The sequence below is a fragment of the Aricia agestis genome, chromosome 5 (genome assembly GCF_905147365.1).
Source record: "Aricia agestis chromosome 5, ilAriAges1.1, whole genome shotgun sequence".
NCBI lineage: Eukaryota > Metazoa > Arthropoda > Insecta > Lepidoptera > Lycaenidae > Aricia > Aricia agestis.
In genome coordinates this window covers 14,564,580-14,580,579 of record NC_056410.1, presented here as the reverse complement: position 1 = coordinate 14,580,579, position 16,000 = coordinate 14,564,580, and the positions used below count along the sequence as shown (strand labels likewise).

Sequence of the window (16,000 nt, the reverse complement as noted above, 5' to 3'; positions counted from 1 at the left end):
ACACTTGTGCACGATAACGAATATTTAATGGTTAATATCCTACCAAAATAAAGAGACATGTTCCAAAAGGTAAAAATTCTCACACGGGAACGAAAATCAAAATCTTGGAACATAGAAGATGAAAAGGGTAACCTGATTTTAGACAAGAACCAAGTGATGACAAGATGGAGGAACTACTGCCAAGACCTGTACAAATATGACACTGATGAACCTGACACTAGATTAGATTTTACTGATAAAGAACCCGACATCGTTCTCCATGAAGTAGAAGCAGCTATAAATAAGCTCAAAACAAAAGCTTGCGGTGGAGATGGTATACAGGCACAAGTGCTTAAGAGCTTGGGTAAGTCTGGAATCAGAGTAATGCATTCAATATGTCTTAAAGTATGGAGAACAGGACAGTGGCCAGACGATTGGACAGAATCTCTCGTGATACCACTACATAAGAAAGGGTCGACTAAAAAGTGTGAAAATTATCGGACCATCTCACTAATTTCACACGCCAGTAAGATTCTTCTCCATGTTATAAACAACAGATTGGCACACTATATAACTAGACAGATATCCAAAGAGCAGGCGGGATTCGTAAAGGGCAGGGGTACCCGAGAACAAATCCTAAACATCCGTCAGCTGATAGAAAAGAGCAGAGAATTTAATGTCCCAATAGTACTCTGTTTTGTGGATTACGCTAAGGCCTTTGACTGCATCGTCTGGTCCAAAATGCTGGAGGTGATGAGAGAGTTGGGCGTCCCCGATCATCTCATATTTTTGGTACAAAACCTCTATCTGGAAGGTCGATCAAGGGTGCGATTAGACAATGATCTGTCAGAGCCGTTTGCTACAGAGCGTGGTGTCAGACAGGGTTGCATCCTCTCTCCACAGCTGTTCAACCTCGTAGGCGAATATATAATGCGTCGAGTGTTGGAAGATTGGGAGGATGGTATTAAAATTAACGGATACCTTCTCAACAACCTAAGGTTCGCTGACGACACCACGCTTATAAGTACTTGCGAAGTGAAACTTGCTGAACTTCTAGCGCGGCTCGAAAAGATTAGTCGAGACTTTGGCCTCCAAATCAATCGCAATAAAATCAAACTGATGTACGTCGATAAGCTGAACCAAATACAAAAGACATCCTTACTACAAGATCTCCAACCCGTAGAGGAGTTTGTCTACCTGGGATCGTTGATTAGCAACAATGGTAACTGCGAGAGGGAGGTTGTCCGACGGGCTCAGATGGCTAAATCTGCGGTTGGGCGCTTAGAAAAGATATGGAAGAATAAGAACATCTATCGTAGCACAAAAATAACACTAATGCGTTCCCTAATCTTTTCAATATTTTTATATGCCTCCGAGACATGGACACTAAAAGCACGTACTCGAGCTAAGATTGACGCTTTTAAAATGTGGTGCTGGCGTAAAATGCTCGGCATCCCTTGGACCGCACACCGGACCAACACGTCTATACTTCAGCAACTCAAAATTACCACCCGCCTGTCCACGCTTTGTCTACAACGATCACTTGCCTTTTTTGGCCACATAGCCCGCCGGGAGCCTAATAATCTTGAGAGTCTCATACTAGCTGGGCAATTAGAGGGGAAAAGAGGCAGAGGCAGAGTGGCTACACGATGGACAGACGCGATTGTCAAGGCTGCTGACTGCACGTTTCAGGAGGCATTTCATCAGGCCAAAAATAGAGACAAGTGGAGAGCCCTATCCCAGAAAGCAAATTTTGGTGGTCACGTCCCTCAGGCATGAGGATACGACTAGGAAGGATCCTACCAATATTACACATTAAAAACCCAGATAACACAATTTTAGGAAAATAATATAAAAACACAACAGCACTCTTTCACATTCTTCCAAAAACCCCCCAGATGAGAATTGACACTTGACACTTGACGTTTCTACTTCTAGACTCAGTATAGTAGCTAGAGCAATCTGACGTCTTGGTAGCCAATCAAATCTAGTCAAACAGCCCCAAGTCTGGGGGTTAGTATACTTATACATTTTTAAGAACACACTTGACATTTGTCAAGCATCTATTTTCTATGGATATGGTATGGATATAAGGTATATGGTATAAAGTCTCCTCTACATATCGGCGGACGCGTCGACAGATTGTATCTGCGGATGCGTCCGCCGATGTGTAGACGGCGGTTTTTGCTTGTCTGTGGTAGGTATTTGACGTCGGCCGATGCATCTGCCACACATCCGTTTGGTGTCGGATTTTCGACACAGATCAAAGGGATCGAGCGCGAATGCAAGGCGCCTGTCCACACGTCTGCCGATGTATCAGTATTCGACGGAAATTTAGTGGGAGTGGACGTGTGTGTTTGTCGTCGAAATGGCTAACATGACCAATGAGGAAACATTTCAGTTCGTCCTAATCAAAATTAAATAAACATTATTATCTTATATATAAAAATGGATTTTCAAATGTGTTAGTCGCGCTAAAACTCGAAAACGGCTGAACGGATTGGGCTGATTTTAGTCTTAAAATATTCGTAGAAGTCCAGGGAAGGTTTTAAAGTGCCACGAAGTTCACCGGGACAGCTAGTTAGGTATATAAGTTAATATTGCCAAAATATTGATTTCGAATATATTTTCAATTACTTTGTTCTGTTTTTGTGTATAGACAGCATCCACCACCTTCTTTTGCTCCATTTTTTATTACTCTACTGCAGTGCACTCTTAGGTAATAATTATAGGTGCTAATTAAGTATATAGAAGCAGCCGCTACTGTCTCTATATCCATTTTTTGCGGCACAAGTTACGTCTTTCACGATTGAGCACAGACTGATTAACTCACAGATGTGTGGACGGATCGCAATTTATGCGCAGATATGGTTGTGGATGCATCTCCCGACGCATCCGCTGATATGTAGAGGAGGCATAAGGATATAATATCACTTTTTGCAATATTTTCTTTGGAAAAGAGGAAACACTCAAAACGATTACAAAATAAATAAGAAAACTTTTCAAACATGGCAATGGACTAAGCAATGAAATGATATCAGACGGCATATTTTAATCACTATGGTTTGTACCTTCGGCCTGATGAAAAAACTTATAAATTCATATTATTGATATCAAAGAATTGGCTTCGGCCTGATGAAAACTCTATTTCAGATGGTTAATATAAAAGAATTGGCTTCGGCCTTCACTATCATTCATTAAATAGAGAAAACATAGAAATGGCGTATGGGCAACGCTTCTTTTGCCTGTCCCGACCGGGATGAATAAAAAAAATGTCTATGGTTTGTTGTGTTCGTTTGTTTCGAAAGTTTGAACTTTTATCAAACTTTGATATTTGGTAATTATTTTCGATGTGTTTTCACTTTTCGATGATATAATACGAGGAAAATATAAAATTTACTGAACATTATAAATCACTAAAAGCCTTAACGTGACAGAATTATTTGAAATGGATGTTAGTACAGAAACTGTTTCCAACGAAAGTCGAATCTGCCAGGAAAAAATAATTTTAGAAGTTATCAAAGAACTGTGCCGTGATAAAAACAAACTGTCTTCTAATTTAAAGGAAAAAGTGTTAAACATAGTCGCCGACACAGATCTATCACATCATTCGAGTTTACACAAACTAAGTACTACTGATGATGGTACTTCTACATTACTGGGTAAGATTAAGTTATAAGGAACAAGAAAACTACGCTGCCTATTACTTGCGCATTGAAACTAACTATTCCTACATTTATTTCAGGTCTTATAAACGTTTCCTCTACTGAACTAACATTTGAAGAGCAGGCTGAACTGAATCAGGCAATTATACAGAAGATTCAATCTAAAATTCCATTGTTTTCGACAGAGTTGGAAAATATTAATAAAAACATTATTAGTCAACAACATACACACAAAGACACCATACAGAAACTACAGGAAAGTGTTGATGACAAGCTCAACGCATTAAAAGAACAGGAACATGAGAAAATAGATCTCATGGCACAGTGGCTTAATCACAGACTTCATGATGTAGCCAAGTTCAGTTCCAGTATGAGTGAACTATCCACTCTTAAAACTAGGATTCTAGAGTTTAAATCAAGGTAAATTATTAACTGTTAAACAAGTTAAACAAAAAACTACATTAACCCGTCAATTGTAGGCAAAACGAGACACAATAGATATTCTATTGTCTCGTTCACTGGTGAGCGTATGGGGCTTTATGAATTAATTTGCATGTTTACATTTCTTTGGTACTTCATAACATTTTTTAGAAATTATGTATTTAATATTTTTTATACTATGAGTACACATATTTTTTTATTTATAAAGACGACACAAAGGATCTGCTTATTTAAGATTTTACTATATCAGACACATCCATGAGGAACATTAAAAACTTTTTGTTCCATCGGCGGGGTTCAAACCCACTAACCCTGGCTTTGAGCCACCACATACTTAACCATTGAGCTACAGAGGTTGACAATTTTTTTTATTTATAATTTAACTGTTTTCAGAATACTGCATCTCCAAATTCTACGCTATATGTACACAGAGACAAACCAATCAGTGAAAGCATACAGTGATATACACAAGGACCTCAAAGATAGTATCAAAGAAACTCAAGAAAAGATAAACGAACATAAGAAGATAATTGAGAGTGATTACAATTAAAGTAATGATGTAAAATATATATTTTGTTATTTTCACTTCTATAACAATATAGTGAACTTGTTATTTTTATGAAAATATTCATATAAAATTATGTATCTGAACATAGCAATAATTATAAATTGAAAAAATTGGCCAAGTGCGAGTCGGGCTCGCGCACGAAGGGTTCCATAACGATACAGGGCAAAAATAGGCTAAAAATTGTGTTTTTTGTATAAAATTAACCCCTTAAATTTTTATTTTATTTTAATATTATGAAAATACACATAACAAAAGAATGTGTGAAATTGCCATTAGTAATATAGATCGAAAAAGGCCGAAAATTACACTTTTGTTGTTTGGCCCCCCTTAAATATTAATTTTATTTTGTTTCAGTGAGTATTTGTTGTTAAAGCGGCAACAGATATACTTACACAATATGTAAAAATTTCAGAAGTCTAGCTATAGCGGTTCTTAGATACAGCCTGGAGACAGACAGACGGACAGAAAACGAAGTCTTAATAATAGGGTCCCCTTTGGGTACGGAACCCTAAAAATATAAACAGAGAAAAACATCTGACTCTTATTCAGACGTAGACTAGTTGGTATACTTTTTTGGAATAATCATTACATTTTGTGTAGTAAAATCTATCATGAGCATTGTTATAACCCATCTATCCCCAAGTGGCACCCGGCTATCGCATATTAATTGAAAATCTAATGTGTCTGTGATTCCTACGATCGTGCTATTAGAAAAAATGGTATGTTTTAAAAAAAATGTTTTTGTGAACTTCAAAATGTGCTCCTTGTTCAAAGGCCTCAAAAAATTGTGCTTCAAATTTAATAGTAAGTAAATGGTTCAGGGATTTAGCTTAAAAAAACTAGGAACGCACTTAAAACTCTTACCGTAGTACTCAGAGATATTTAATTGTCATTAACCTACAATTTAATGAAGAGTTTGACAGATAATGTATGGGGCAAAATTTTGAATTACATTTTAGCTACGCATTTTAGTAATAATGTTCCACTCTGAAGTGCGGCAGTAAACTGTAACCTTTCCAGTAAAATAAAACAATGAAGGTAGATTAAAATCTAGTGCTCTGTGCTGAATCAGTTAGTTTTCTCAAAACCTTTTCGGACATCAAAGTAAGTACCTAATAACAGTACTTAAGTAATTACAATTGAATATTTTTGTAACAAAGTTGCAGTAAATAACGAGTATTTGATAAGTTGCGTATTTGTGATAACTAATCTTTTCCTCCAGTTGACCGTCAGTCGTAAGATGGACCTTATGCGCCGTGCTTGTGTGTGATTGTGTCAAGGCTAACTGTGGAAATGATTCACGCGATTTTAGGATTGTTTATGTAAGTTTTTGTGTGTATTAGAAGTTAAATTCGATTGTAGCAGTTAAATATTAGTAAATATATATGTTTTCTAAGGGAACTGTTTTTGAAAATATATTTTTTAGATGCAGATGCTGGTAGCTTAGACAATTCACAATATAAATGGCTGGTAGGTAGGTAAGGGCGAAGCAAAAAATGTTTGTTGTAAACAACAGTTGAATTGGTTCACTCGGTACATAGTGCGTCTAACTTACAATAATTTACATAAGCAAACAACACGCAGAAAATAACTTGCGACGTTCCGACATGCCTATTCACTGACATATTATAAGTACAGTACTAAAGAAAAGTCTTTATCGACTTTGATCTTTCCACTATCTTTTTTTGGAAATTGAAGCGGAGATTAAAGTGACCTTCTTCATACTTATTTAAACCACTTTCGCGTCGTCTATTACTAACTACTAAGGTATTAACTATTAACGAAATAGTTTGGCTACTCAAAGACCCCTATTTCTCTGAGCTCGCACACGGAGTATGAACTCTTCCAAGGGTTCCGTAAGGATAACACGGAAGTCAATCACTATAATAACGCACCTAGTTCTAAGGAAAGTCTATGATAAAAACTATGCTAAGTTTTAACTTCTTACTTGTTGTAGGTGCCTTGTAAGTTTTGAAATGTTCACATCCTACCATTACTGTAATATTATTCTGGTAACGTACTAATAATAATAACTTGGAGCAACTGTTTAGGTAAATACTTAATCTATTAGCAAATATAAGATACATATTAGGTACGTTATCAATATTAATGAAATCCTCACACCTAAAATGGGGTAATGACTGATTATTTAAAAGATAACTAGTATTTGGTAAGGAACATAATATTATCGTTTTATACAATTTATTTACTTTCAGTCGTATCTCAAACGCATTCGGCATAAAATGGGCTCCCCTGGACCTACCGATGCAGCGCCGCCTCCAGACCCTAGGGGCTCTCGCCTGGGTCATCATCACCCTGTGCGGTGAACCGCTTTGTATACTCGCCTTCTTCAAGCTCATATACTCGGCGTACTGGTGGCTGGGTATCCTGTATGCCGTGTGGATGATAAACGACATAGAAGTATGCCATAGGGGCGGAAGGAAGTAAGTGCTTTTGTTGTATCCATCGACTCGTATTGAGGTTAATTTGTTAAAAGCTGTTGACAAAGTCATGTTCGCATCTCGGTGGCTAGAGGCCTGATAGATGACAATAATGATGGATCTAGATACGCCAATTCTTGAGATTGGCAGGGTTCCGTACCCAGAGGGTAAAAACTGAACCCTTATATTACAAAGACTTCATTGTCTGTCCGTCTGTCTGTCTGCCTCCAGGCTGTATCCGCTATAGCTAGAATTCTGAATTTTTCACAGATTGTGTATTTTTGTTGCACTTGCCGCTATAGCTAACAAAAATACTACCTGAAAACAAAAAAAAGAACATAAGTAGGTAAGTATATACTTACGGTCGAATCGAGAAACTTTTTTGGAAGTCGGTTGAAAATAAAATTACTTACTTATCTGAATTCACGTAATCTGAATTCTGATTTCCAACTAAGTACTTGTTGCATGTGAGCCACGTACCTACAACCTAAGAATAATAAAAACTTATTATTCGTAGCCTACAACGTAATTTTTTTGGTCTTTTTTTGTTTGTAATCAATATAAATGGCAACAGATAGGTACTTTAATAATTAATTATTAATTACTTAATAATAAAATTAAAATAAAATAAATATTTAGGGGCTCCCATACAAAAAACACAATTTTTGGCCTACTTCCGCTCTACAAACGGTACGGAACCCTGCATGCGCAGGTCCGGCGAATTCAAATAATAACGACATTTTTTATTGAGTCACTTAGCTACTATGCCCTTTGTCCCTCTTCGCTGACGAATTGACTACGTGATTTCTGACTCAAACAAAAACCAACATATCTACTTACTTAAAATGTATTTTGTTATCTTTTATCGGAGGACAAAAGGTCAAAAACGTTTGCAATAAATAACCAGACTAGTTACTTCCTATCCGAAGTTGTGATTCGAGGTACTTAAATACTTTTCCTAGCCCTAACCCCCTTTGTAATAGAAATATTAACAAAGTGAATACTACAAAGTATTCTTGTCTTTGTCTGACATATTGGAAACTTCACAAGGTAAACAAATACAGCGGACCTTGTTATTAAATAACAACCGGCCAAGTGCATGTCGGGCCACTCACAATATAGGGTTCCGTAGTACCGCTAGTTTTTTTAAATGTTTTTAATGGTCAATGAATGTACATATTTTATAACGTGTTTTACACTACTAACAACATCATCTCAGTTACTTTCAAAGGCAACGAAAAGTTCCTTTATACTTCGCCGAATACCTTTTTTTTTAGTAGGTCGACTATTACTCAATAACTTATGAAGTCTTCTTGCGGCCGTTCCCAATATTTTATCTATCTCTGGTTTTGCCCTACTAGAGATAGTAATAGCTCACAATTGACATAAAATATATGTCTCTAATGTCTAATGTGAGCTATTCCTATCTCTAGTAGGGCCAAACCAGAGATAGATCAAATATTGGGAACCGCCGTTAGCCGTAATAGTTTTCCTTTTAAATTCAGCATATTTCCTACTCTCGTGAATTTTTTCACATTTCCAGAAGCAAACGTTTAGCTGGCAGAAGGGGGGACACTAGATTCTAACGATTTTTTCCACTTTAAAACTTCATATTTCACAAACGGATAACTAAATCGGAAAGTGATAATATGTAAATACTCATAATATTTTTAGAAAACCTGTCCAACGACACCCCACACGATGGGATGAACGCGTAAAAAAATCATCCCCGCTTGATGTGTAGGAAAGCGGGGATGAATTTTTCTTAACTTCCGGAAGGTACCATAAAAAATATTTTTTTAAGATTTCATGTAAGTACCATTTTGTCGGTATCATTATACCATCGAGTAAATTGATTCCTATGCAGTTGACAGACCAACGTCATTTGGTCGGATCATGTCAATTCAATGTTAATTGTTAATTGTGATCTGTCGGCTGGGTTTGACATAATGCGACCAAACTACGTAGATCCTCCATCTGCCTAGGAATCAACTTCTCTGATAGTACATTTTATAGGTCCTATAGTCTCTGAGTAAACCCACGGACAGACAGACAAACGAAAAGAAGGACAGGCAGGACGGACAGACCGAAACTATAAGGGTCCTTTGTTGACTACGGAAACCTAAAAAAGAACCTGCATACATTTTTTCATACTAAGGGGGTATACCTACCTACTTACCTTAATTTTTTTTCAGAATCGAATGGGTCAGGAATTGGAAGCTATGGAGCTACTACGCCGACTATTTTCCAATCCAGCTGCGGAAAACATCAGAATTGGATCCAGACAAGAATTACCTACTAGCAGTGTTTCCTCACGGAGTCGTCAGCTCTGGTATCATGGGCGCCTTCGCCTCCAACAGTCGGCACGTGAATAAGATCTTCCCGGGAATGTCTTTCAATTTCATCACCCTGGCTGGTCACTTTTCGGTGCCATTTTTCAGGGATTTCATCCTCAGTCTGGGTGGATGCTCCTCCTCTCAAGAAAGTCTGCTTTATTTGCTGGATAAGAAGAAGAGGAAAGGCAATGGAGTTATACTTATGGTGGGTGGAGCGGCAGAAGCCTTAAATTCACATCCGGGAGAATATACAGTGGTGTTGAAGAGACGAAAAGGTTTTATTCGCGTCGCTATGAAGTCTGGGTAAGTTCGAACTTGATTTATGTAGTGTTCGTAGTAATAGGCATGATGACTATTTTTTTTTCTTATTGGTAATTGAAAGACCCTTAAAAAATAGAAACATCGCTGAAAGAATTACTCTGATTGCTTAAAAATTCACCAAGATATGACAATTCAAACATCTCATAAAATAGACCTGCCCGAAACGTAGTTTGTACGCATCGGAAGAAAACTTTGCTCGATAGGTATATTAAATATTGCGTTTGTGAAAGTGGTTTCTTAACAAAAGTAGCTTTTAATTGCATAAGTTATCGAATGGTATACAAATATTAAGAAATTTAATTGAAAAAAAAAATCGACTTGATTATCCAACTTTGAAGGCGCATAACAAAAAAAATACAAATGCTATCGAACTGAAATTTTGGGAGCACTTATTTTTTACCGTGATTTCTTTATTTTATTAACAAAATTCGCTAATCCTTGTCATCATCCCTATTGTAGTTGTTTCTTAGTCCGGGAACCCTAGAACAAAAATTTTTTTTATTACTATGAAGCTCATTTTTTGTGAGTAGTTTCATTTTGGTAAGACGAACAACAATTTTATCTGCAAAAAATCTCGAAAGTGGTAGCTAACAGAAATAGAAAGGATTTCATACTTTGATTTGATGGTCCCAAAATATTATGGACTAGATGATGCCCGCAACTCTGTTGCGCCAAAATTCGTTTATCGCGTGGGAGCCGTACATTTTCCGAGATAAAAAGTATCCTATGTTTTTTCCCGGGACTCAGAGTATTTCCATGCCAAATTTCAGCAAAATCGGTTCAGCGGTTTGAGCGTGAGGAGGTAACAGACAGACAGACAGACACACTTTCGCATTTATAATATTAGTACGGATTGTTCTATTTGTAGGACAATGTTACTCTTAAATTACATATATCTATCAACATACATAAAGTCAGATGGTTAGGTTCCGTTTGAGGGTTCAACACGCGTAGCATGGCTACAGTAGAAAAACGAAAGTATAGACAAACAGCGCAGATAAACTGAAGGTCGAACGATCTTTATAATCGACAAAAATTCAATTAAAATGCCACTTATGACATAGACTATAGTCCTAAAAAATTCAAATCCTACTTTATGACGTAGATTATAGTCTATACTCTATGTTATAAAGTGGCCTTTTAATTGAATTTTTGTCGATCGCGGCTCGCCGCGGTAAAGATCGGAACGGCACCTTCAGTTTATCTCCGCTGTTTGTCTTAGATACTTTACGACCGAGCTTTAGGTGTTGCCCGCGACATCGTGCGCGCAAGTAACCCGTATATTTTCCCGCGATAAATGTAGCCTACGCTCCTTACCCTTGCCCTAGCGGCTAGGGCCTAGCCTAACCTAACCTAGGAGTACGGTATTCTGTATACGGTCTATTTTGCATTTTAAGGCTAAAAAGTAAGAACTTCCAAATGGCTACTTTATTGCTAACCTCTTACTAAGAACTATTTAACTAGGTTATAGTTATGTATAGACTACTATTGTTAAACAAAGCTACATGGTTATTATCCAATGTTTTATTGCTTTTTCAAATCTGACACAAATGTGTTAACACGTCCTTCACGTAACCTAATAATTATTACGATACGAGATAAAGATATTGTGAGTTATGACTTATGAGTTATGACAATGTTATACTTCTAACTTACAACTTATAACAGAAACCTAATATTTTTCCCGCGTTCCATTTAGCGTTAAAAACGATGAAAACGCTCAAAATGACTCCTATTTTTAGCGTTTTGATCGTTTTTAATGCTAAATGGAACGCGGGGTATGTAACACGCATTTTATTATGCCTGTAGGCAGTAACGATATGTTTTCCGCACCGGTACACATTTTTCTGAAATACAAACTTTGGTTCTTTCATTTTCCTTTTCCACCACAATTTTCCACTAAGTGTAGGTTACGAACGGCAGACCAAAGGTCTTTTAAAGCAAATACGTGATTGATTGAAAGAATTTTGACACAGTAGAATGCATGATTAAGAAAAAACTTAATGCTATTTTCCAGGGCTCCACTCGTGCCTGTATTTTCATTCGGCGAACCTGATGTGTACCGACCTCTGGATAATCCTCAAGACAGCTGGACGAGGAAAATACAGGAGAAGGTCCGAGAAATTACTGGAATCTCCCCCATATTCCTCATAGGGAGAGGAATATTCCAGTACTCTTTCGGGATCCTGCCTATGAGGGCTCCTATTAATGTTGTCGGTAAGATTTTAAGTTGATCGCCTATTGATATTATCAATAAAATAATTTTGAAAGAAAGTTCTTGATGTAGCTTAGTAAACGAATGCCCAAATGGGACCCCCAGACGGACAGACATCAAAGTCTCAGTAATAGGGTCCCGTTTTTACCCTGTGGGTACGAAACCCTAAAAAACACGCTTTTGAAAATCGGTCAATTTTAGAAGCTCATAGCGAGGCAGTGATTGGAGATTATGAGTCCACACCGCCCTTTTTTCCATACTTGAAACGTTGTCCCCTGTTTCCTCCCTGGATATTGCTAGTAGTTATCATTTTTCTCCTGAATATCTACGGCCACTAATACAATGTCCCTATGTTTTCTTTTTTTCATAATTTTATTATTAAGTAAGATATGAACCCAAAAAAATGGCCAGATTTTCCGCGTTGTTCAAACACCAAGAAAACAGATTTGGGGCGTCAAAAACTTTGTGATCTGACCCTAAGTCAAAAATGCATTAATACTTCGATCACAGTTTCCACGAAATGCTATTGTATTCTATTGCAGTCGCGGTCACCGGTGCTCTTATGGGTCTTGAAGAATTAATATATTATTAGATTATTCTCCCTCTTAATCAGGCTCATTCGTGACGAAACATCCCTTATTAAAATGTCTTCTTTTTCAGTTGGCGCCCCTATGGAAGTAGAGAGGAATCTCGATCCGACCGACGAAGAGGTAAACGCCGTGCATGCGCAATTCACAGAGAAGTTGATACAGCTGTTCGAGAGTGAGAAATCCAAGTACTTACAGAATCATGAAAACACCGAGCTTATTATAACGTAGAAATTCAAGGTACTTACAGTTTCTTTATATTAGAAAAAGTTAGTAGATATCTTGAAAGGTAGCTAACATGGGCGTACCGAGGGGGGGGGGGGGGGGGCAGCAGCCCCCCTTGGATCATGTTGACGACTACATCTAGTACTTTTATTGAAAATCTAGTAAGTACTTTCATAGAAAAAATACCTACTGCTTTCATAGAAAAGTAATAAAAGATATGAACGATTCTTTCACAGAAGACGTAATAAATCGATTTGCCGAAGACCCTCGAAAATTACTTTTAAAATAGACAATGTATAAATAAACTATATAAAAAACTAGCTGTCCCGGTGAACTTCGTGTCACTTTAAAACCTTCCCTGGACTTCTACGAATATTTTAAGACTAAAATCAGCCCAATCCGTTCAGCCATTTTCGAGTTTTAGCGCGACTAACACATTTGAAAATCCATTTTTATATATAAGATATGTAAGTATAATTTTTTTTCTTTATAATCTTATATAAAATCTGATTTGTCCGGACCCCCCCCCCCCCCTCCTTCCAATAAAAAATGCCCCCCTCCCCCTGCCCCAGAACCTGGGTACGCCCATGTTAGCTAAAATTAAGCTATTCTAGCTTTAATGAGCCATTCTAATAGTACAGTGTACTTAATTAAATATATAATATGTGCCTAGATAGCATTTATGCAATAAATTATAAATATAAAGATTAAACTCTGGTCGTAGGACTGAGATAAAAGCGTCCACTGACTCTCTGCTTGTGCCTTTCACTCACACACAAAAATATTGATAATTATTCGTTTCCACTTACATATTGTGAGTAGCATAAACATATCTTCAGATAAGATGCTATAGTCAAAAGCATAATTATTATTCTCTCTATCCGACGACCGGACTTTAGTAGTAATAAATTAAGTAGTAAATGGTAGTAACTAGTAAGTAAATAGATTTTTTTACGTTTGTTGTTATTTTTATACGTTTTTTTATACTAGATATAATTTGTTTTCTACGAATAATAAAAACTAAGGAACAGTAACTGTATTAAAAAATTTGTCCACGAGTCTACAAAATGTAACCCGAACACATACATACTTTATGCATGTATTCGGTACACAATTTTGTGTTAATATAGGAGTGACAACGGCTTTATTTTGTAAATTTGAGTGTTAGTGTTTCGTTGCTATTGCCATAATATTTTAGTGTGCGAAAAGGAACCAAATTTAAAACGGTTGAAATAAGTATGGGAGCTAAGTTTCCTTAGTTTTTATTTTTCGTAGGTTATTTTAGTGCCTCGAACCAGGGCTTCAAATACCGGTATTTTTTCATAACGTTACTGCTTCAAGGGCATAGATAACGGTATGAAAATTTACCCGATACTAGAAATAACGGTAAAAATTGGAATTAATACCGGTAAATTTTATAACGGTAAATAGGATTTATAACGGTAAATATATGTTCTTTGATAACGTCACCTTTTGTAAAATAAGTACTTAATTTAATCAGGCAATTCAGTATGCAGTATGCACAAAATTAAACTAGATGTGTCTGGTATCAGTAGGTATAATATATTATAAGAAAAATGACGTGTAATGAGAATGACATGGTCAGTACTCAGTAGTTCAGTGCTCAGTATCTTTGTTCAAATATTACTAATTTATGGTTTGTATAGTAAATTATTGTATTGCCAGCACGTGCGCCGTGCGCTGGCTGTCGGGCGGACTTTGTTGTTTTGCAGACGACGGGGCGAGGCAGGCTTTTTGTCCACGAAGGAATAAAGAGAGAATAGAGCTAGCTACCGCCTCGCGCCGCGGCGCTGTCTGCGTTACTGCATGTAAACTTGTTTGTGTGATCCACGGCGGGCAGCCGCGGTTATGCCGCGCCGCCAGAGCCCGCCGGGGACCTGCGGAGCGGTCTTTTTGCCCTTGGTGTGCGTTGGTAATAGATATTGTAGGATTCCCTTTGTGCCACCGGTCCGCCCTGCCCTGTCGTGTGCAAAGCGCCTCTGATCCGATGGGCTACGCTCCTTAAAATATTCTCCGTGTTATAATTATACCTACATATTTTGTAAATGCTATCATATAATTTTGTGCTTCCTTTTTTAAATGTGTTGATATTTTTAACTACAGTCTACAAAACATATATGTATTAAACTTAGAATTCTAGTAATAAATACTAAGAGTTAAGACATACAAATAATTATCCATATTTTGCCCATACCCCGTATTCGCCACAATTAAAACAAGTAAATAAATACGGACATAGGTACCTTGCATAACAAATTGCAGCACCATCTTGACTTGTTAAGCAAAGTTTTTTTTAATGAAAATAAGGGGGCGAACAAACGGGTCACCTGAAGGAAAGCAACTTCTGTCGCCCATGGACACTTGCAGCATCAGAAGAGCTGCAGGTGCGTTACCGGTCTTTTAAGAGGAAATAGAGTAATAGGGGAGGGTAGGGAAGAGAAGGGAAGGGAATAGGGGAGGGGATTGGGCCTCCGGTAAACTCACTCACTCGGCGAAACACAGCGCAAACGCTGTTTCACGCCGGTTTTCTGTAAGAACGTGGTATTTCTCCGGTCGAGCCGGCCCTTTCGTGCCGAAGCATGGCTCTTCCACGGATATAAAAACTGGTGCTCGGAAGTCGGAAGTTGGGCTGCGAGTGAGATTTGGTGCACGACGCATGTACCGCATACCTGATACCAGAAAATATCGTTATATTTACCGGTATTTTTATAACGATATTTTTTGGTTATGTTACTAGATATCGATAAAAAAATACTGTTATTTGGCTACCATAATGAAAATACCGGTACGTAACGATATTTTTCGGGTATTCGATAACGTTATGAAGCCCTGTTCGAACGTTAATTCTACACACATTGTTCATACTAATTATTATTTTAACGCAAAGTAAGTCTGTGAAAAGAAATAAAAATAACATTAATTAAATTATATATTTTATAAGTTTACTAATAAATACAAATAGCCATGTGAAGTGCCTCCATTAAATTCATTTAATTACACACAATAAAACAACGTTGTATTGTTTTACTGTTTTTTATTTTATATATTTACATTTTATATACAAATTATTACATAAAGTTGATGCACACGTGTTTCGTTATTACTTATTATCTTGAGCATGAGTCCTCGCAGATTGCACAGGTAGATTATGTACATAGAGTTATACCACGGGCCAAAAGGTGGATAATCAACTAAATTGCA

General features: G+C 37.2%; 1 protein-coding gene across 2 annotated transcripts; it reads left to right on the top strand.

Annotated features, from left to right (window-relative positions):
• Positions 1 to 3,270: 3,270 nt before the first annotated feature.
• LOC121726832 (2-acylglycerol O-acyltransferase 2-A-like) lies at positions 3,271 to 13,093 on the top strand. 2 transcript variants are annotated; one of them, XM_042114397.1, is made up of 6 exons: positions 3,271 to 3,641; positions 3,725 to 4,024; positions 6,887 to 7,097; positions 9,290 to 9,733; positions 11,769 to 11,968; positions 12,627 to 13,093. In XM_042114397.1, the coding sequence occupies exons 1-6, from the start codon at positions 3,428 to 3,430 to the stop codon at positions 12,782 to 12,784; spliced, it is 1,527 nt and encodes a 508-aa protein (XP_041970331.1). In that variant the 5' UTR covers positions 3,271 to 3,427; the 3' UTR covers positions 12,785 to 13,093. The 2 variants fall into 2 exon arrangements, with proteins under 2 accessions (XP_041970331.1, XP_041970330.1); XM_042114396.1 differs by lacking the exons at positions 3,271 to 3,641; positions 3,725 to 4,024 and adding exons at positions 5,678 to 5,757; positions 5,876 to 5,975 and having other exon boundaries at positions 6,870 to 7,097.
• Positions 13,094 to 16,000: the final 2,907 nt, after the last annotated feature.

Bases quoted from the DNA above. Each gene is read 5' to 3' on its own strand.
- LOC121726832 (XM_042114397.1), top strand. From the start codon at position 3,428: ATGGATGTTAGTACAGAAACTGTTTCCAACGAAAGTCGAATCTGCCAG. The intron at 4,025-6,886 runs TATCCACTCTTA...TCTCAAACGCAT, and splicing joins CAGTTCCAGTATGAGTGAAC to TCGGCATAAAATGGGCTCCC. The intron at 11,969-12,626 runs GTAAGATTTTAA...CTTCTTTTTCAG, and splicing joins GGCTCCTATTAATGTTGTCG to TTGGCGCCCCTATGGAAGTA.